At 30.5% G+C, this 19,227-nt stretch overlaps 1 protein-coding gene across 1 annotated transcript; it reads left to right on the top strand.

Moving 5' to 3' along the window:
• The first annotated feature begins 1,541 nt into the window (after positions 1-1,541).
• Positions 1,542-15,351, top strand: LOC100165533 (sodium/potassium-transporting ATPase subunit beta-2). Its single transcript, XM_001950143.5, has 7 exons — positions 1,542-1,994; positions 10,385-10,525; positions 11,032-11,148; positions 12,111-12,292; positions 12,519-12,620; positions 12,703-12,871; positions 15,213-15,351. Exons 1-7 carry the CDS (start codon positions 1,844-1,846, stop codon positions 15,320-15,322), a joined length of 972 nt encoding a protein of 323 aa, XP_001950178.1. The 5' UTR covers positions 1,542-1,843; the 3' UTR covers positions 15,323-15,351.
• The last annotated feature ends 3,876 nt before the right edge of the window (positions 15,352-19,227 follow it).

The following is a 19,227-nucleotide window of genomic DNA, read 5'->3' as shown; positions in this document are numbered from 1 at the left end:
TTTTAAACGTTTATTTGAGGTATTTTAAAGTGTTTGTAACTTCTCAACTTATCTGGTAGAAAAAAATGCTCTGATCATAAACTTCGATGCCGGATGTATGTTTTTGAAAGCAAATTGGATCTAGTTGGTACTTTTAGGAGGTCGAAATTGAAAATGTTAAGTGCTTTTTAAAATAATTATTGAAAAAAAATGAATTAAAATTTTTTTTTTCTATTAATGTCAATAAAAAATTATTTATCCGGTCAAAAAGCTTAAAAATGTAATACGTAAGTTTTTATTTTAGCCAAAATAATAACGATACATAGGCATCATGGTTATTTTTAAAGTTCAAATTTCGTCAAAACCACAGTTCATTTGTACAAAACATTATAAAATACTAAATTTGTATAGCTAAGGCTAGACAATTTAATACAAGGTCTTTCATACAAGTATAGCTTATACTTTTACCGAAAAATTACAGATAATTTTAGGAAAATTGGTATGCAAATACAATGTTTTTTCAAAAATGAATTCATTCTGCATTCTGGTAAGACGTATATGAAATGTACGTCTTGCTTACTATAGCTGACAATTGAAACTTGATAAATATATTACGGGCAATGGGGGGGGGGGGGTCAGCCCGTTAGCTCCCTTCCCTGCGGACGCCACTGGTAATATGTATATACTATACCTATATAGAAGTTAGGACTGGTTTAACACTTTAATAATAAGACTATATAATGTACCACAAAAGTACAAAACCTTATTAAATTCCCTTAAATTCCGAAATTGGCTAAATTCGATGTTATAAAGGAGTACAAAAAATATAATTGGAATACGAATCAGTTAAAAAAGAGTAGTTTATTGAGGATTTATTTGACCTATAAAATGATTAAACCGAACAAAAGTTGTATCATATATGCTATTTGAATAGTTGACAACTTATAGCAGTCATTTGTAAACTGTACTCGAAATCTGTCATGCAATATAAGTACCTATAGATATATATTATTTAATACGGTACGGTTTAAAATTGTATTTGGGGTTACGTTGGTTAGGTACTCTAAGCTTTGAGTACCTTTGACTTAATATTTATTTTAGTTCTATTAATTTCGAATATAGAACATGACTCGAAGCGTTTTTATTCTGTTTATCCTCTATTAAAAACGTTGTACTACACTCAGACCTCAAGCGACACTTTGCACGACCCGGGCCGAATCAATAAACGACATATACAGTTGTAGTGTACGCGTACAACGCATACACACTCACACACACACGAACGCTCTCGTATACGTATGGTCTAGAGGGGTGGATGTGAGGGGTGTGAAACGGAAAAAAGGAAAATTCCAAGCAGAAAACGCTCGGCGATATTATAATCGTATAATAATATATCTATATACATTTAATATTGTATTATAATATGGTTTTTTGGCGAGCGGTGTTTCGAGCTCGTCGAGGGGGCAACACTGCGGTATCGAGCACGGCGCGCCGCCGACCGAGTACACAGCCGCCGGCGCGGACACAATTCGCACGCCGTCGCCGCGCCACCGTATACGTCGGCGTACCGTATTTTTATTGTGCGCGCCCGCCCGTCGTCATCGATCGTCGCTGCAGCCGACCCGCTGCCGCCACCGATACCATTTTCACCGGTCCCGCGAAAGCTGACCGTCGCGCGCGTACGTCAGTCTCAGTCATCGCTGCGCCCAATTAACACGAGAACGCCACCCGACCGGTCGCACCGTACTCGACTCGCACTTTTCTCGGTCAATCGCATCCTCCGGCGGGTCGCGCCCCCCCTTTCCGAGTACAACCGCGTTCCGTTTCGCCGACCTAGGTACCCCGGAACCGCGCGGTCGCCACCATGGTCAAGCACAACACGGACACGAACGGCATCGGGTACGAATGGGAATACGCCAAGGTGAAGGATGACCGGACGATATGGCAAAAGATCATCATGGGCATATACAACCCGAGCTCGCACGAGTTTCTCGGCCGGTCAGCCAAGAGTTGGGGTGAATATAATGTCTATGTTATTCATCGTGGGTACCTAATATACATGACGGGCAGCGCCGATAACCGTTACTGCGATACATTATATAATATATAATATTATATATAATGATGACTGCAAATGACATTCACATTTATATAGGATGGACGTGGGTGGAGGGTCAGATCCTCCCCTAAATTGCTTTTAGAAGTATGCAAGTGTGTAGTGTCTCCTGCACATTTTGAATTTCATATCGAAATTAGGTATTAATAATTTAAAACGATAATTTGGTTACCTAATCGATATAGGCTTCACGATTGACATGGGTACCTATTATAAATATTAGCATAGCTAAAAGTTGATATTTTTGATATTTTCATCAGCCAGGTTTATTTTCCACCTCCCCGAACACCATTAAAAATCACGTCTTCATCACTGGTCGTGCGTGTTACACACGCATCACCGGCGTACCAACGCATCACTCGTGTACCTCACCCGGACCACCCCTCGCGCCCGCCACTACCACCCCGCTATCACTCTCGTACCTACCCCGCCTATGTGTAAGTGCCGTGCGGAACATACTTTGTTATCGTGATGGTCGAGGGAGGGACGGATGGTTTGGGAATTGATTTTTTCCGATCCGTTTTAGGTATATACATGTCATCACGTGTACCTAGCTGATGGTGTATCCCGTGATGAGTTGTAGTAATTGGGTCACCGGGATTACAACGGCTTTTGGAAATGTGTGGCCTTTCAAGAGGAGGGAAGGGAGGAGTTAAGAAAGTTCGAATTCCTTTCGTTTTCTTTTTACACACTAAGATATGCGCACGTGGTTCACTCGGCCTAAAAATGGTTTTTTCGTATCATTTCACGTTTTTAATTTTTACCTGCAATTATTATTACGGAATTCGATACACATTAAAAACCGACAGCACTTTCAAATAAAATGTACCAATCATTCTCAAATGCAATCTACCAATAGATAATAACTAACCTACATATTATACAATATAGTGCTATTTTACACCTGCTGTGTATGTGTTTGTGAATAAATAGGTACCTTTGATGTGGATATCATTTAAAAGGGACTCAGGACGTCAGGGCCACAGCTGGATCCTATATATGATAGGTACCTATACCTACTGCCTAGTACTCACCTACATTATTATTTATTACCCATGTGTCTAGTATATGGTTTACTGTAGCAAATTTCGGACGTAGGTATAGTAGCGAGGACTCTGGACGACGACGCACTGCAAATATATAAATGCTACGAAAAATCATTTGCGATGATAATATAAGTTGCAAAGCTGACCGAAATCGCCGAATCGTCCCGTTTCTCTCGGCCTGCTGTTTAAAGCTTTGTTGTATATACGCGTCGCAGAGACGGTTTATCTTTTCTTCGTTTCTGCGCGCCACCTAGTCGCCTGTACATGACAGTATATGACATTAGTATATAGATAGACACGCACGCACACACGTATATTTATGTGTATGCATAGGCGACGGCGGTTGTAATTTACAACTCATGAAGTTTAACCAAAAAGGGATAGAAACATTTTTTTTTCCAAATAATATATCTATCCCTTTTTACTAATTTTGTTTTGTTTACCCGAAGTCGTAAAAACGTAGGTATAAATGGACGAAGGACGTTTAGACTGCCATGACATACAGCGAACGCACTTATTTACGTGACACTAACTGCAGGTCTGACCGAGTAATACGACGCGTGTCATATAAGGTGTACCGGTTCGTACGAATCAATAGCACATTATTAAAGCTGTGGTGGCGGTGACCTACCAACAAAAAAATTGAAAATCATTTATAAATGAGACAGATACAAATATACCTATATATATATATATATATATACACACACATACATACATACATATTCATGCCACATGGGGATTACAATATCATCTTAACAAAATACCCAAACCGCATATTAGGCACCTACCTACTAGCCCCCCAAACTTAGCCGTAGCTACCTCCCCCCCCCCAAAAAAAAAAAAAAAATAAAATAAAAACGTAGGACATACAATTTTAAAATGTTATATTGCAATGGTCTGCTTGCCTTTAATAAATTCAGCCCCCCAAGTGAAAAGTTGAAATTGCGCCTATGCTACCTAGTATATACAATATTATTTATTACAGTTATAACCTGGTAATACTTATGCCATTGTTATTGTACCTTCATACTCAGGGTCAGACGGGCTAGGGTGCTGGATGAGCGATCTCCACCTGGGCCTGTCGAAAATGCCTGGTGCTTGAATAAACTTTGGTGCCGATAATATAAAAATATTTTATTATTAACCCAAAATTGAGCCGAATTTTCTGTTTCTCCGTGGCCAATTTTTATTCCCAGTCTGCCCCTGTTCATAAACTTAATATAATCACTATTTCATAAAGTATTAAAGGTTAATGTAAATAAACTATATGTAGACCATCTTAAAAAATATATAATTATATAGAATATATAGGCATATAGTATATAGGTACTTTATAATTTATTTATATACCTACTTTGGGTTTCATTTCTTTTCTAATCCATTAAAATTGCTATAATTCTCTTTTAAGATTCGATCGGAATGGTGGGTGTAACTCGCTGTAACATATGTGTATTTTACGAACTATATAATTATTATGGTCTCCAGCGAATTCGGAATGTAAGTGTTCGTGTATGTATGCATATGTGTGTGTGCATGTTTGTGTGCAGTTCGTTAATTTTATATGAGTAAACGCCGTTGCCAATACCGTCTAAGAATAGAAGAAAAACACGCACACGCACTAAGTATATAAGTATATAGTATATATTATAATCGTGTTTAGCAACACGCGCTTGCATCTTCCCATGATTTTAAGAACTATGACTAAAAGTATTTCTAAGTTTAGAACAACCTCCGCTAGTCTCGTTTCGTCGGATATACTACGAGATTATTATAATATCATATACCTACGTCCTACGTATATATTTATTTACAATGTATAGGGTTTGAGTGCTTTTATAACCTTCCCCTCAAATATTGTTTTACAATTTTGCGTGTCCTTCACTATTCGATAACAGCTATCGCGCAACCTCACCCATCATTTAGTTAATATTCTGTAACATTGCTCAGCTGTGAAGTGTTAGTGATGGGACGAAGGGGCAGTTGTTCTGGGCGATCAATTTTGTTGGGCATACAAATGTGTATTTTTCTAATGATGTATTGAGGTTTCCTTTATCTTACAAAATTATTAGAAAAATAGGTTCTTAAACGTAAAATAAATATTTTAAATAGGTAATAAAGTGGGAGGCATAAGCTGCATAGGTAATCTATTTTGTAAGCATTAATCGTTTCAGCTTTTATCACATTTTCGCGGCAGGTGAAAAAGGAACAAAATAAACAAATAAGGACAACATTAAAATAATAAAATTTCCCTCTGTGGAGAGCATCATTATGTTAATAGCACTACAATATAATATATTAATATGATGCATTTATGATACACACAGTGTATAACAGAAGACCTGACAAATGGAAAATGAAAAATGTATACTAGTTAAACGTATGGAAATTTAATATTAACTATATCTGAAAATTCCCATAAAGAATATTTTGAAAAAAGTTATTACGTATCGAATTAATTTACTCCAAAAAATTATCGATATTTAAAAAAAAATAGCTAGGTGAAGTCAACACATAGGTATGCTATTTTAATTTTTTCAACTCCACTAATTTCATAAACCTTTTGTGTATTTAATGTAAATATTATATAATATATACCTCTTAAATTTTATAAATAATGTAAGACAATTTGTAATATAAGCCATTGAAAAACTTATAGGCTAATGACCCTATAGCAGCCTTTATTCTAATAAAAAAAAAAGTTTTTACCATAAAATTCTTTTAAAAATTAGACCCCGAATTAGACTAGGTAACAAATTTTGAATTTTTTCAAACAAAATTAAATTGAATATCAATTTTTTAAATTTTAGTATTAAAATATAAAAATAATAAATATTATGTTGTACTTAGAACGCAAGCGTTTACGAACTATATTATACAAAAATGTTTTTTTTAAATATTGATTAGAAAAAAAAGTTATTTCATTTGTCAGGTTATTGTATAGATACTTAGAAGTTAGAATCAAAAACATGAAATACAAAACGTAAAATAATACTATAATCGTAGCCTCGAACGTAGTGACGAAGTGTATGACATAACATATTATAATATACTATACATTTATACGTAAATACGAGAATCGTCTGGTTTGCAAAATTCCCCTCGCAGCTGTAATAACTTATTGATTTTACCGACGTTCCGGACTTAGGCTAGTATTCGCTTTACAGACTGTTTTACGCATGTTTTATATTATAGTATTCATTAGTTAAAAGTTACAGCTCGCGTTATTGATGATTGTATTTTGTAATTAATTTTGTGATTGTAATAACATTATAAATTCTGTTCCTAAGTCATTTCGCAGTATTACAATTTTATTATCTTCATAAGCTAAAGCACGGCAATGTAAACGTTATATAATATCGCAGCTTTTGAATTTAGTATGTATTGAACATTTAACAGAATCCTAAAGTTTGTTGAAATAAGCCTGCAATGATTGTTGCCAAGTCCGTACATTCTTATCGATTATACACTATAATCGTGTCTTAAAATAGGTTAGGTTCTATTACAAAATGCCTAAGCTACCTGAAAATATAAATTAAGAATAAATGTTATTCGAAGATTTTATACATTTATACTTTGGGTGGTTAAAATCCACGGTATACCGTGCTAGGAAATAATTAACGGGATAACGAAGGATGAAGTTATTAAATAAGTTTAATTTTTTACGTTTTAAGACATCTACGAATAAAATTACCTATACACACAAAACCACAACATTTTTGTTTGATACTTTAACAGTGATACTTTAATAGTCTAAAAACTGAAAATATATTTATTATAAATTATAATGTATTTTTGAGGAGCAAATTTGAATGCAATGATTGCAATCGAATAAAAAACGATTCTGAGCGGGGATCAGTGTAACAATTAGTTATTATGTGTAGCAATATATTTATATTTATATATAGAAATTAGTAGATTATTATTATATATAATTTGAAATCAGATTTATAAATTACATTTATGTTGAATAGTAAATTGAATAAATATAAATTAATATTAATTTGTACATTTTAATTTTTAGATTCTCAGCGGAGCGAAGAATCTAGTGGTTTTACGATGGTGTTCATTTCTTTATTTTTTTTATCCTATAAGTATACAAAATTTCTACCAGAAGGATTGCTTCGATTTCAACATATAGTCTAGCAAATTGGATCAAGCTGGTACTTTAGAGATGCCATTTATCAATTTTCTCAATAGTTATTTGATGTCACGGGAAAAACCAACGACAAATTACTAAAAACGGGATTTTAATTTCTAATGCTTTGTTTATCACCATAGAAACGAATAGAAATAAAAATAAAAATAACGATTTTAGTTATTTTGTTGTAATTTATAATATTAATTCAACTTATAGGCTATAATAAATAATAACAATATAATGTAGGTATCCAGACTGACAAACCATCTCCGCCCAGAATCGTTTTTACTTTTTCGTATCCATTATACTAGTAACCTACTGTACGTCTGTACAGCAGAGCGACATCCACTTGCCCTTTTTTTTTTAGTGGTTATTTTAAAGTTTTATTCTATGGATACTATGGTGATAACCAAAACGATTAGAAAAAAAATAGCTTAGCAACAGGGTATTTTGGTGATTTTTTCCGTGGCGTTTAAAAACTTTTGATTAAACCTCTCTAAAGTATATAGTATAAGTATTGGTCCAATTTCCTAAAAGATAAGATACTATATTATGTTGTAATCGAAGCACTCATTTTGATAGAAATGTTGTTTACAGGATAAAAAAAAATAAAAATAAACATCATTGTAAAACCACTATAGTTCCACTCAGGATCTAAAAATTTCATATTACATAATAATATAATATATATAGGTATTAGGTAGTGTATACCTAACAGATAGATATTTATAATTTATATGATGTAATATTAAATATATGAAGACTGAAGAGTGCTCAGTTGGGCAAAATACCAAAAATATTAAGATATTAAATACATATATTTAATATTAAAAGTAATACAAAATATGTACTAATTACAAATAGTTTTCACGACTTAGAAATTATTAAATACAAACTTATATGATTATATTTATTAATGGCAAAGTGCCTTCAATGAAGAGTTTCTTTAAAAAATAACATCGTGCATAAATAAATTCTTTATAATTATATATAGACATTTGCCACTACTTACTTACTGCTATTCAGCATATTGAAGGTATTAATGTATTAATATTTATTATAAAAACCAATAAGCAATAATATTATAGCACTGTAGACTGTAGTTTGAATGATTATATAATTGACGATGCATATACGAATTTAAGATTCATTAAAAAGTGTTCAAAAATTGTATAAGTAATACATTAGTAAATTGTAATAAGTAAATTATCATAACAATGTGGCTAACTTATACAGTTATACAAAAGGTAAAAATACTAACAAATAGTTGTTTATCTCACTATATGCAGTCGCCAATGATTACTGCAGCCTGCATATAAATGTAGGTAGGCGTTTAAATTGTATAATATTGCAGTATTGTGTAAAATATACAATTACGTGCGCTTAAGACTTTTAATTATTGAACACCTTCACGGAGAATAAAGTATTTGAAATTATATCATTATAATTTGATATTATATAATTATTATTAATGTTTAAATACTATCAACGATACGTATTGACAATATCAATACGGTATTGTTGTATTTAACGTAGATGACAATATTAATGACAATATTAGTGAATACAATTTTGCACTCAATGTCAAAACTCTAAATTGAGACGAATAAAAAATTATTGTGGATTTCATCTCTAATTTTGTTTTTATTTCTATTAACATAAACTTAAGAAGAACCTTGTATTCAATTTTCAAGTTTTTTGACCGAGCATACATTTTTTATCGACAATAATTAAAAAATCTCATAAAAATTAAAATTTTCACATGCCCATAAATAGCTAAAGAATAGTCGAACAATTTGAAAATTATATGGTGTAAAAAGAATGCTAATATAAATATTTAGTAAAAATTTCAAGTATCTACGGTTATTAGTTGTTTAGTTACACCAAAAAAACTAAATCATTTTGTCAAAATTGGTTTTGAGTAAAAATCCCCGTTTTTCTTTTATTATTTTTTGTTTTCTCGATGCTTTTGAAAATTCCTGGGAATTTTCCATTTTTACTTTTCTAAAATACTTATACTAGATTTACTTTTCCACTAAAAAAGATTCTGTAGTTGAAACCTTAAGCATTATTTCGAGTACTTACACGCACACATCATTGTAAAATCATTACATCCATCGCACCGCTTAGAATCTAAAAAGTATAATATTATGAGATGAAGTTATAAAACTAAAGGTATAAGATAGGTAAACTCAATATTATTATCAATTCAAATTTTTTTTATATAAAATTAATACATGATATAATACAGGGACAAAGACGGCTTGAGTGAGGGGGAGTGTCTATTGACACTACTTCAAATAACTTAGTTAATTAGGTGTCGTAAATCAGCATTTAAACCATAGGCTGAAATTTACCATAATTTTTAATGGGCTGATATTTTAAAATATTTTTTTTCATCAAAGCCGAGTCCTTTTTGCTTGCAAAAATCATTTTACCTTAAACGCACTGAAAAACCTAAATGTTTATTTATTTATTTTAGATATTCTATATCATACTTATACTTATTTTTCAATAAGTATACTTATTTTTTTACTGAATTATAGTTTAATACTTATTCTAACATTACAATTAATACTTTTTTATAAATAACATAACAAAAAAATCTTTTTAATTTTCTTATTATCTATAGTATAAACATAGTTCACCCTTCTTCTAGACAGTGGTTCAAACTTCAAAATGTCCCATCCATTAACTCATCAAGTTTAGTAAATTGTGAATAAAAAGTAAAATACCATTGATAAAACTACATACAATTTTGAAATTATTGATAAATACAGTATATTACAGATACCTTAAAATATGAATAAATGACGAGTAAACAACTATATATTTTGTTTTTACTTTGATAACATTAAATATGTTTTCATTTATAACAATCAAACGGCATTTTGAAATGTTGTGTTGCCACATAGGTGAGCTTATGGAATGATAATGCACGTTATAACTTATAATTCAGCTGTCGTCTCAGTAGCTCGAAATTTAAAAAAGATATGAGCGGTGGCTTATGTCTCCTCCTGACCAAGTGTCCCGGACTCCCTCTACATAAATTACATTTTTAATTGAAAAAAAAAAATAATAATTATCATTTATATATTTCAGGAGGAATTTTGCTCTTTTATGCCGTGTTTTATTCAAGTTTGGCATGTATGTTCGCCATCTGTATGAAAGTGCTTCTATCTACGTTGAACGACAATACGCCTCATTTCACATTGAGCAGCTCGTTAATTGGCACAAACCCTGGTACGTAAATTTAATTATTTTGTTACATTAAACACTATACGATTATATTCGACAGATTTAATTATTATTGTAGTGGATTCTATTATGTTGGCTTATTCATAATTTCGTGTGCATACATTTATCTGATTATAGCTTAGTGTAAGTGGTGTCGTATTATATTTAAACCTATAAATAGGTTGTACTACAATAAGCGCAGTTCTCGCGTGGAGTTAATGATGTTCCAAATATTAAAAAATATTCTTCAATACATTTATACATAATAATTATCTAATAATTTATAATACCTATACAATATCGATATTATTATTTTCTGTGATAATCTCTAAAAAATAAGAAATAATAATATGTGAGTGCAGTAGGAATTTGTATTTTTAATTTGGTCTCTGATCAATTATTAGTTATTAATTATTATAGCTATTACGTATGAAAATTATATATTATACAAGCGTCTAATGCGTGTAAGTATCTATGATTATATGAGTACAGATCTAATGTGTTTTTTACAGGACTAGGATTTCGTCCCATGTCCCCGAACGTTGAAGATGGATCACTAATTTACTACGCCGCGGATAACGCAACCAATGTAGAGGCGTGGACTACTGAATTAGACAAGTTCCTGGCTGGTTAGTAAAACAAAATGTATCATATATTATATGGCAATTATAGATGGAGTCAGTTATCATATCCTACAGAATGCAAGGAAAACAAAAAATGTATAATCCGGGTAAAATTAAATTAGTACCTAAGGGGATTACCAACGGACAATTATTTCAACCAAAATGTACCAATAATCTTTTGTCAATCATACGAATAACCAATGGACCTAATAACGCGATAAAACTTCTGAAAACTGATTTGAATTTGTTAATAAGTCTACTTGAGATCAATTTGACCACTTTTTAAAATTTTGTTTCTAAACTCCTATACATTTTGTTTGAATATTTAAAATGTACGAAATTTTAAATGTTGATTATTTCAAAATTAAATTAAATTTCTTAAAATGTGGCCTGATAGATCTCAAGTAGACATATTAACGAATTGAAATCAGTTTTCAAAAGTCTTATCGCCTAATCAGGTCCATCAATAGGATTGACAAAAATATACATATAAATGAGCATACATTGTTTACCGCGTCGTGGCAGTGACTTGTATAGATGTACGTACCCGTGCGGGAGCGATCCGCTATTTTATTTGCACACAGACACAAACTAATGATCACTTCCTACGCACACGCAATTACAAGACCCGCATGTAAACAATATTAAAATTGCCTATTTTGAACGCCTTAAATACTGTCCGTTTGCAATCTTTTGTCAAAATATTGCAATGTGATTATATTGTAGCAACAAATTTTTTTTAAAGAATTTAATATTATGTAGGTACTTACAGTTTTACTAAATTCATTGCATCAAATGTCTGCATATTTTCAAAGATTTTGATACTGAATTGGTTGTTTGTATATATAGCGTTGAGGCGAAAAAGGCTCATAGCATTCCCACATCCGCTGGCTCCCTCTATAGAGATTGCTTTTATAGCTTTTAGGTAGTGCAAAAATTATAAGCTAAGTTTTTGGAAATGCTTTCAGTGTACAAGAACAAGACTTTGTTGCCAGACAAAGGTAATAACCAACAGAAGTGTGGATACAATATGCCACCACAAAAGGACAAGGTTTGCGAGGTCAGCCTGGCTAACATGGGACCATGCGCAACCGAATACAAATATCAATATCATAAAGCTCAGCCCTGCGTTTTCATTAAGCTCAATAAGGTTTGTATCCATAGGAGTTAATATGGTAACAATAATTTAAAATTTATGCGCGCAAAATATTGTATTATAACGCTTTAAATGTGGTTTTAAGTAAAATCTCTGCATTATCGCAAAAAAAAATATTGAAAACTTTAATATAAAATCAACCTGCATGTAAAGACAAAAATTATCTTTATATTTAATTATTGTACGCAGCGTATTATTCGATTGTATAAATATTGTGTAGATTTTCGACTGGGAACCAGAATTCTACACTAACAAGACAGACATTCCAGCTGACATGCCACAAGAACTTAAAGAAACAATTGCACAAAGAATGAAACATGAGGTAAATTGTTTCAAAATAATTCTCGATAGAACTTAATCGATATTATAAAATAACCAATTATTGTTCATGTTTATATTTATAGTTATTCACAATATGGGTTACCTGTGATGGAGAAGCGCCGGCAGACAAAGATAATATTGGACCAGTAAAGTTATATCCACAAGACGGATTCCCCGGCTACTACTACCCGTACAGAAACAAGCGTGACTATCTTAGCCCCTTAATCGCCATACATTTCCTAAATCCAAAAAGTGAGAGCGTAGATATATTTTTAATCAAAAAAAAAAAAATAATAATAATAATTTAGTTATTTCCAAACATTTCATCTTAGATGAGTTAAATGGGTACCTACTTAAATGTGTATAATGTATATACATAGTTTAATATATTATAATATATTATATAGTATATACTTGTACTATTGAAAAGATGCTTTATTTATACAGTGAATAGTGAAATGTGAAAACTACTTTTAATGAGCGCAAAACTCAAAGAGGATAATTTATTACTATCACAAACAATTAATTGCTACATATAATTTTAATTTTATTTCACATACCATAATTTATTTATTAATATTTCGTGTTTCTGATAAACTGTAATAAAAAGAATACCTAATTATCATTATTGTGTAACACTAAACTATAGTTGGTATGTGGTAGGATAGTTGGTACCTATTGCTATAACTTTCTAGTTAAAATAAATAAGTAAAAATGTATGTTCAATAATTTTGTTAAGTTAAGTTAATATCTAGTTATTAATTTTTATTTATTTGTTGTTACCATAAATAGATAGGATTCTTGTTCTATATGTTTCACAGCATTTCTTGCCATTTCATTGCTTATAAAATAACTTACATGCAAGCCCGGATTAAGAGGGGCACGATCCAGGGGCAAATTTAATTTCTCCCGGGACGGTGGGACATGAAAAATTATTTATTAAATGTATTTTGATTTATTTTGGACTGTTTAGGGACATTTTCAGTTTCCAATTTTATTAGTTTTTTTTCTATGAATGTGAATAAAACTTTATTTGTTGAGTAAAAATACTTGAAAATTTAATACAAGGTTCCTACTATATTGTTAAATTGACATTTGAAAAATATTAAAAATCCTTTGTCACAGTTTTTTTTATAAGCATTTAAAGTTCAAATCTTTACAAAATATGAAAAATCACGAAAATTATCAAATTATTTTGAGTTAAGAATTCATAAAAATTTTTCTTTTTAAATCTAAGATTTTAAAATGTAAAGAAGATTCCTTATGAGATTACCTTTATCAAAAAAAAAAAAAAAAATGTCTATAAAAAAGTCAAATTAAATTTTTATGAGCGTTTGAAATTCAAATTTTACAACATTGGATATTCATTCGATTTCTCATGTAGCGATTTTCTTATTTTGTTGTAATTCAAAAACGAATACCTGTAGATACATGAAAATTTCACTGAATGTTTATTTTATGAATTCTTATGCTTGAAAAAAATTCCGAAATATTTTGACTTGTTTTGAGCTGTTTACGGACAATTTCATATTTCAATTTTTTTATTTTTTTTTTTTGTTTATGAATATCAATTATGTTTTATCTGTTAGGCTCCTGATATATTTTTACAATAGCAGTTGAAAAATATTAAAAATATATAGGCACAATTTATTATAAGCATTTAAAGATCGAATTTTGACAAAATTTATCAAATTTAAAATTGATTATAATTATTTATAAAATGTTCAACTTTTATATTTAAGGATTATAAAATTTAAAACAAGATTCCACATAAGTAGTTAATTCTGTTACCAAAAAATCTAAAAAATACACAAACACAGTTTATTTTTATAGTCATTTTAAGTTCAAATTTGGACGAAATTACATATTAAAAACCTAGAATAACTATTTTAGTTATATTGTTGTGATTGTATAGGTATAATATAATTCGTGGGTACTTGAAACTTCTAAAGTATATTATTATATATCTATGATAGCATCACGGTTTGTTGTTGATGTATAACGCGTTATAAGTAGGTACGTAATGGATATTGTGATATGATTAATTTGGAATTTATTACAGGTATCTATTATAGATCAATTTTTTTTAACACCATAGATAAGTATATAATATGTCTTATACCTAGACTGACATACCGTCTCCGCTCAGAATCGTTTTTCTTATACAATGATATTATATCATTGAATTCAAATGTAATACTATCCATTATACAGTGATCCACTTGTAACCTACTGTACAGCAGAGCGACATCCACTTGCCCACCTTTTAGATGAATGAATAACAAAAAAATCAACAACATTTATTTGATTCCATTCAAATACTATAAGAATATACAATAAATAGTACTTACATACTTATGATTTATTTTTCCAAATAAGCAAAATAACCTTAAACACCGTAAATATAAAATCAAGGAAGTGTCAGAAAACAAATTTGGATCTTACTCGAAATGTTCCAAAACATTAAAAAAAAAATGTAAACGTTAGGACGAGCTCTATAATTATTACTGTTATTTCTAATGGTACCTAAATACCTAATATATTTGATATTTTCTGACTAATTAACCATCGTTTTTTGTTTGATTCGTTACAGGACACACTTTGATCAATGTAGAATGCCGTGCCTGGGCCAAGAACATATTTTACAAACGCAGCTTGCAAAACCGCGAAGGCTCCGTTCACTTTGAATTGATGATCGACTAAAGTTGCAGGCTCATAGTCGACAATATTACGCCACTAAACCATTCGCTTTGTTCTCAGTTTTTTGGTGCATCACAAAACACAGAACATAGCCAGTTTATTTTTAGTACTATGTCGTTGTATTGTTAATTGGTTTAAGTGAAATCCCAACAAAACGCGTTTACTCCTTTTATAAAAAAAAAATAAATAATAATAAAGTTAGGAATTTTTTTTTTTTGGCTTAGGAATGTTTCTTAAAGTTAAAATACATTTATATATTATATATTAATATTAATAAATAAAATAAGAGCACAGCAAAGTTAATACATAATATGATTCAAGCTTTAAAAAAAACGCTGTGCAAATTCACAGTTAATCGATATATTGTATTCATCTGACGACTTCAATGATTATCACTGCCTAACTTTTTTTTATCATATCCCATATGTAAGTTTACCTATAGGTATTTTTACCGTGCGTTATATATCTGGCTCGTTTAATTCATTCGGCTTGTTTTTATAAGCAAATTCGGATATAATCAATGCAAGGTAGGCGATCTAATGATAAGATGGAGAAAAATATTCCAATAAAAAGTAAATTTTATTAGAGACAAATCCCAGATTTTTCATCTTAATTAATAAAAAAATTATAATCAATGATGTAATTTGAATACTATTCACACACCGTCTTCAGTCTCCATAAAGTTTTCACTTTAAACGTAGCCATCGCCATATTATGCGGATATTAGGATTTTTTTTTTTTTAGGGTTCTAGCATTATTCAAATTTCAAAGTAAAGGGGCTCGCACCTCTATTACTATTAACATATGGTTCACGGATGTACATACAGTTCCATTGAGGCTTGGGGGAGGAGGGGGCTATTGAGATTTCTGGTGGGCTAAGCGTCCGGAAGCCCCCACAGCGATGTTCTCCTTTGGCCACCACGTTCAAAATATGTATACGATCATATTTACGTGATATATGGTTATTAGTAAAGTTAACTGCAGCACAACGATACTTATCCAGTGGCGTCATTTCCGGTGTTATGAGACCAGGGCAAAATGTTTAAATGATGAAAAACGTTTATTCCTCCCGTGGTTTTTTTTATATATATTACATTGGCAGGTAATTCCTATCATCGGCGTCGATCGCACCCATTGGATATTTATAAAATTACTGTCCAATTTAAAAGTTATAGTACCTAGGCAACCACCGCAGTAAACAATATTAAATTGAAAATTGCGTTTTTGATATACGGGTAAAAAAAAAATTATTAAATTATACATACCTACGAAATGTTTTTCTTGCGTGGACCAGCCGATCGGGCCTGCAGGCCTTTAAAAAAATTAACCTGGTAAAATCCACCACCTCCTCCATCCAGAATGACGCAAAAGTTGTAGATACTTTAACCTTCCAGGCTCCTTGTCTATAGGTATTTTATCTCTTGATGTCGTCTCTCATCCGTCTCATCTCGCGCACAGTCGCGTGACAATATATTTTGAAACTCGCAGGTATATAGGTAACGTGCGTGTCACATTTTAAGACGTTTTAATGTTTTCATGTCAGTGTACTAAATACATAATAATAATAATATGCTTTTTTTCTGCCCTCCCGTAGTCCATTGAAAAAGTCTTAAGCAATACGCGACGACACAATAATATTGTAATAACGTTTTATAATTTGTGGTATACAGGATGATCCATTTAACGTAAGACACTTGTATACGAAAAGTACCTAGATGGTTAAACGTAAAGTGTCTTACGTTAAATGGATCACCCTGTATAATATATTATTATTTATATATAAATATATATATTATATAATATACTTTTATTTTAGAATCGATGAGATTCATCAATCCATTCATCTCATATATCTACATCGATACACATTAATTATAAGCAGTGTTGGGTAAATGGCTTTTTAAAAGTAATTTCGTTACGGTAAATTCGTAATTTGCGTTACGCGTCGTGTATTACGTACCTACTGTAGGTAGGTTACCCAACACTGATTATGGGTAGGTAGGTACTATGGAACGGAATAATCGCATTTGAGAAAATTACTAATTACCTATATAATATTATTATTTATTTATTCATTATTATTATTATTTGTAATAATATTGATAAACATTATACATAGGTACTTGCCTATTTAATCGTAATATGTTTTAAGCTATCGTTGTAATGTAATAACCAAATATTTTAATGTTGATTCTCGTAATTATTATGCATACATTCGTACATTAGATTAAAGTATATAAATATTATATATACCCATTATATGGCTATATAATATATATATATATATATTATTATATTAAGGAAGTTATTGATTATTTAAAATTTTAACGTGTTGACGTAGCGAGCTAAGTAAAATTGCATATTCTAGGGGAATATACCTAGCGTGTTTTAAATCGTATAGTGATGTTACCTGTTTCGTTTTACGCAGTCCAGAGTAATATTATAATATTATGTAATGTGTGTAGGTATACCAATTATATAAGTGTATAACGTGTATGTAATAGTAGTGCGGGGGGCTGTGGTTGATGATTTTATTATAATAATATTATGTATGTAAACGGAATCATATAGATTATAGAACTCGTTAATGTAGATGTTCAGAGACTGTTTTATTTATAATTTAGTACCTACCTATCTCTATATTATACACCTATCCACTTTGTGTCCTCCTGGCGGAATCACATTGGCGTCTGTTGGTTGAAACTTTGACGAATGTAAAATAAATTATAACTGCAAGGGCGTCGGTTCCTAAATACAAGTGCAATGTGCATATATATAAATGCGCCTCAAAGGTGCACTTTATATGCATCTTACAGATTTCTTATTGAAACGTTGGACGCTATTTTAATGCCTACAGACGATAACAACATTTTGAGGGCCTTATATATTTTTAGATTCTGAATGTATTGATAGATGTCCAGAGATTGTTTTATTTATCATTTAGTACCTATCTCTATATTATACATCTATCCACTTTGTGTCCTTCTGGCAGAATCACAGTGGCGACAGTGGCGTCTGTTGGTTGAAACTTTGATCGAGTACGTAGGCACTATATTAAATTATATCTGCAAGGGCGTCGGTTGCTGAATGCAAGTGCAGCATGTTGAATTGCAAAAGTATAAATGCGCCTCAATGATAAACTTTATACATCTCACAAATTCGTTATTGAAAAGCTGAACACTATTTTAATACATATACACAAAGGTGGGCATTAACTAGTTAAAAAGTTAAAGTTAAATTAATAAGTTAATTTTTTTTAACTTTTTAACTTAACTAGTTTGTTTATTTTATAGCTGAAATAACTTAGCTTTTCTCAGTTGATTTTAAAAAAATCCATCAAGTTAAAAATATTTTGAAATTTTTCGTTTATACGTAAATATTACTATATCAGTATAAAATAAAAATATTCCAATACAAAAACATAAACATTTCTGTTCTTTATCTTGATAACATAATTTTGTGTATATTTATATATTTTATTAAGTTGTAAATAATATATTATGCGAGTTGCAATTATAAATGTTTTTAATAAAATTAATAATTTTAAATTACAAATTGACAATTATTATGTTTTAATGTAATATAACTTATAATATATATGAAGGTCATATATTTATCTTAACGTATTATGACATTAAATTGCTATACGATATAAAAAAAATATATTTGTTAAATTATTAATTTGAGATGAGTATAGTTTAAATTAGGTAGTACATAATAGTAAAGTAAAAGTAAAAGGGTATACAGTGTAGCTACATTATTAAAAAAAGTTCAATAAAATTGTTTTTATAATTTATAAATTAGAAACTAGAAAGACACATTCACTCTTTATGTGATTTACATACTAATTAAAAAAAAAATTGATCAACTTTTTTTAAACTGAGTTAAGTTAATATTTTTTTCTATAT

Source organism: Acyrthosiphon pisum, chromosome X, assembly GCF_005508785.2.
Source record: "Acyrthosiphon pisum isolate AL4f chromosome X, pea_aphid_22Mar2018_4r6ur, whole genome shotgun sequence".
Lineage (NCBI taxonomy): Eukaryota > Metazoa > Arthropoda > Insecta > Hemiptera > Aphididae > Acyrthosiphon > Acyrthosiphon pisum.
The sequence above is the reverse complement of the archived record's forward strand: the minus strand, read 5'-3'. Positions and strand labels throughout refer to the sequence as shown.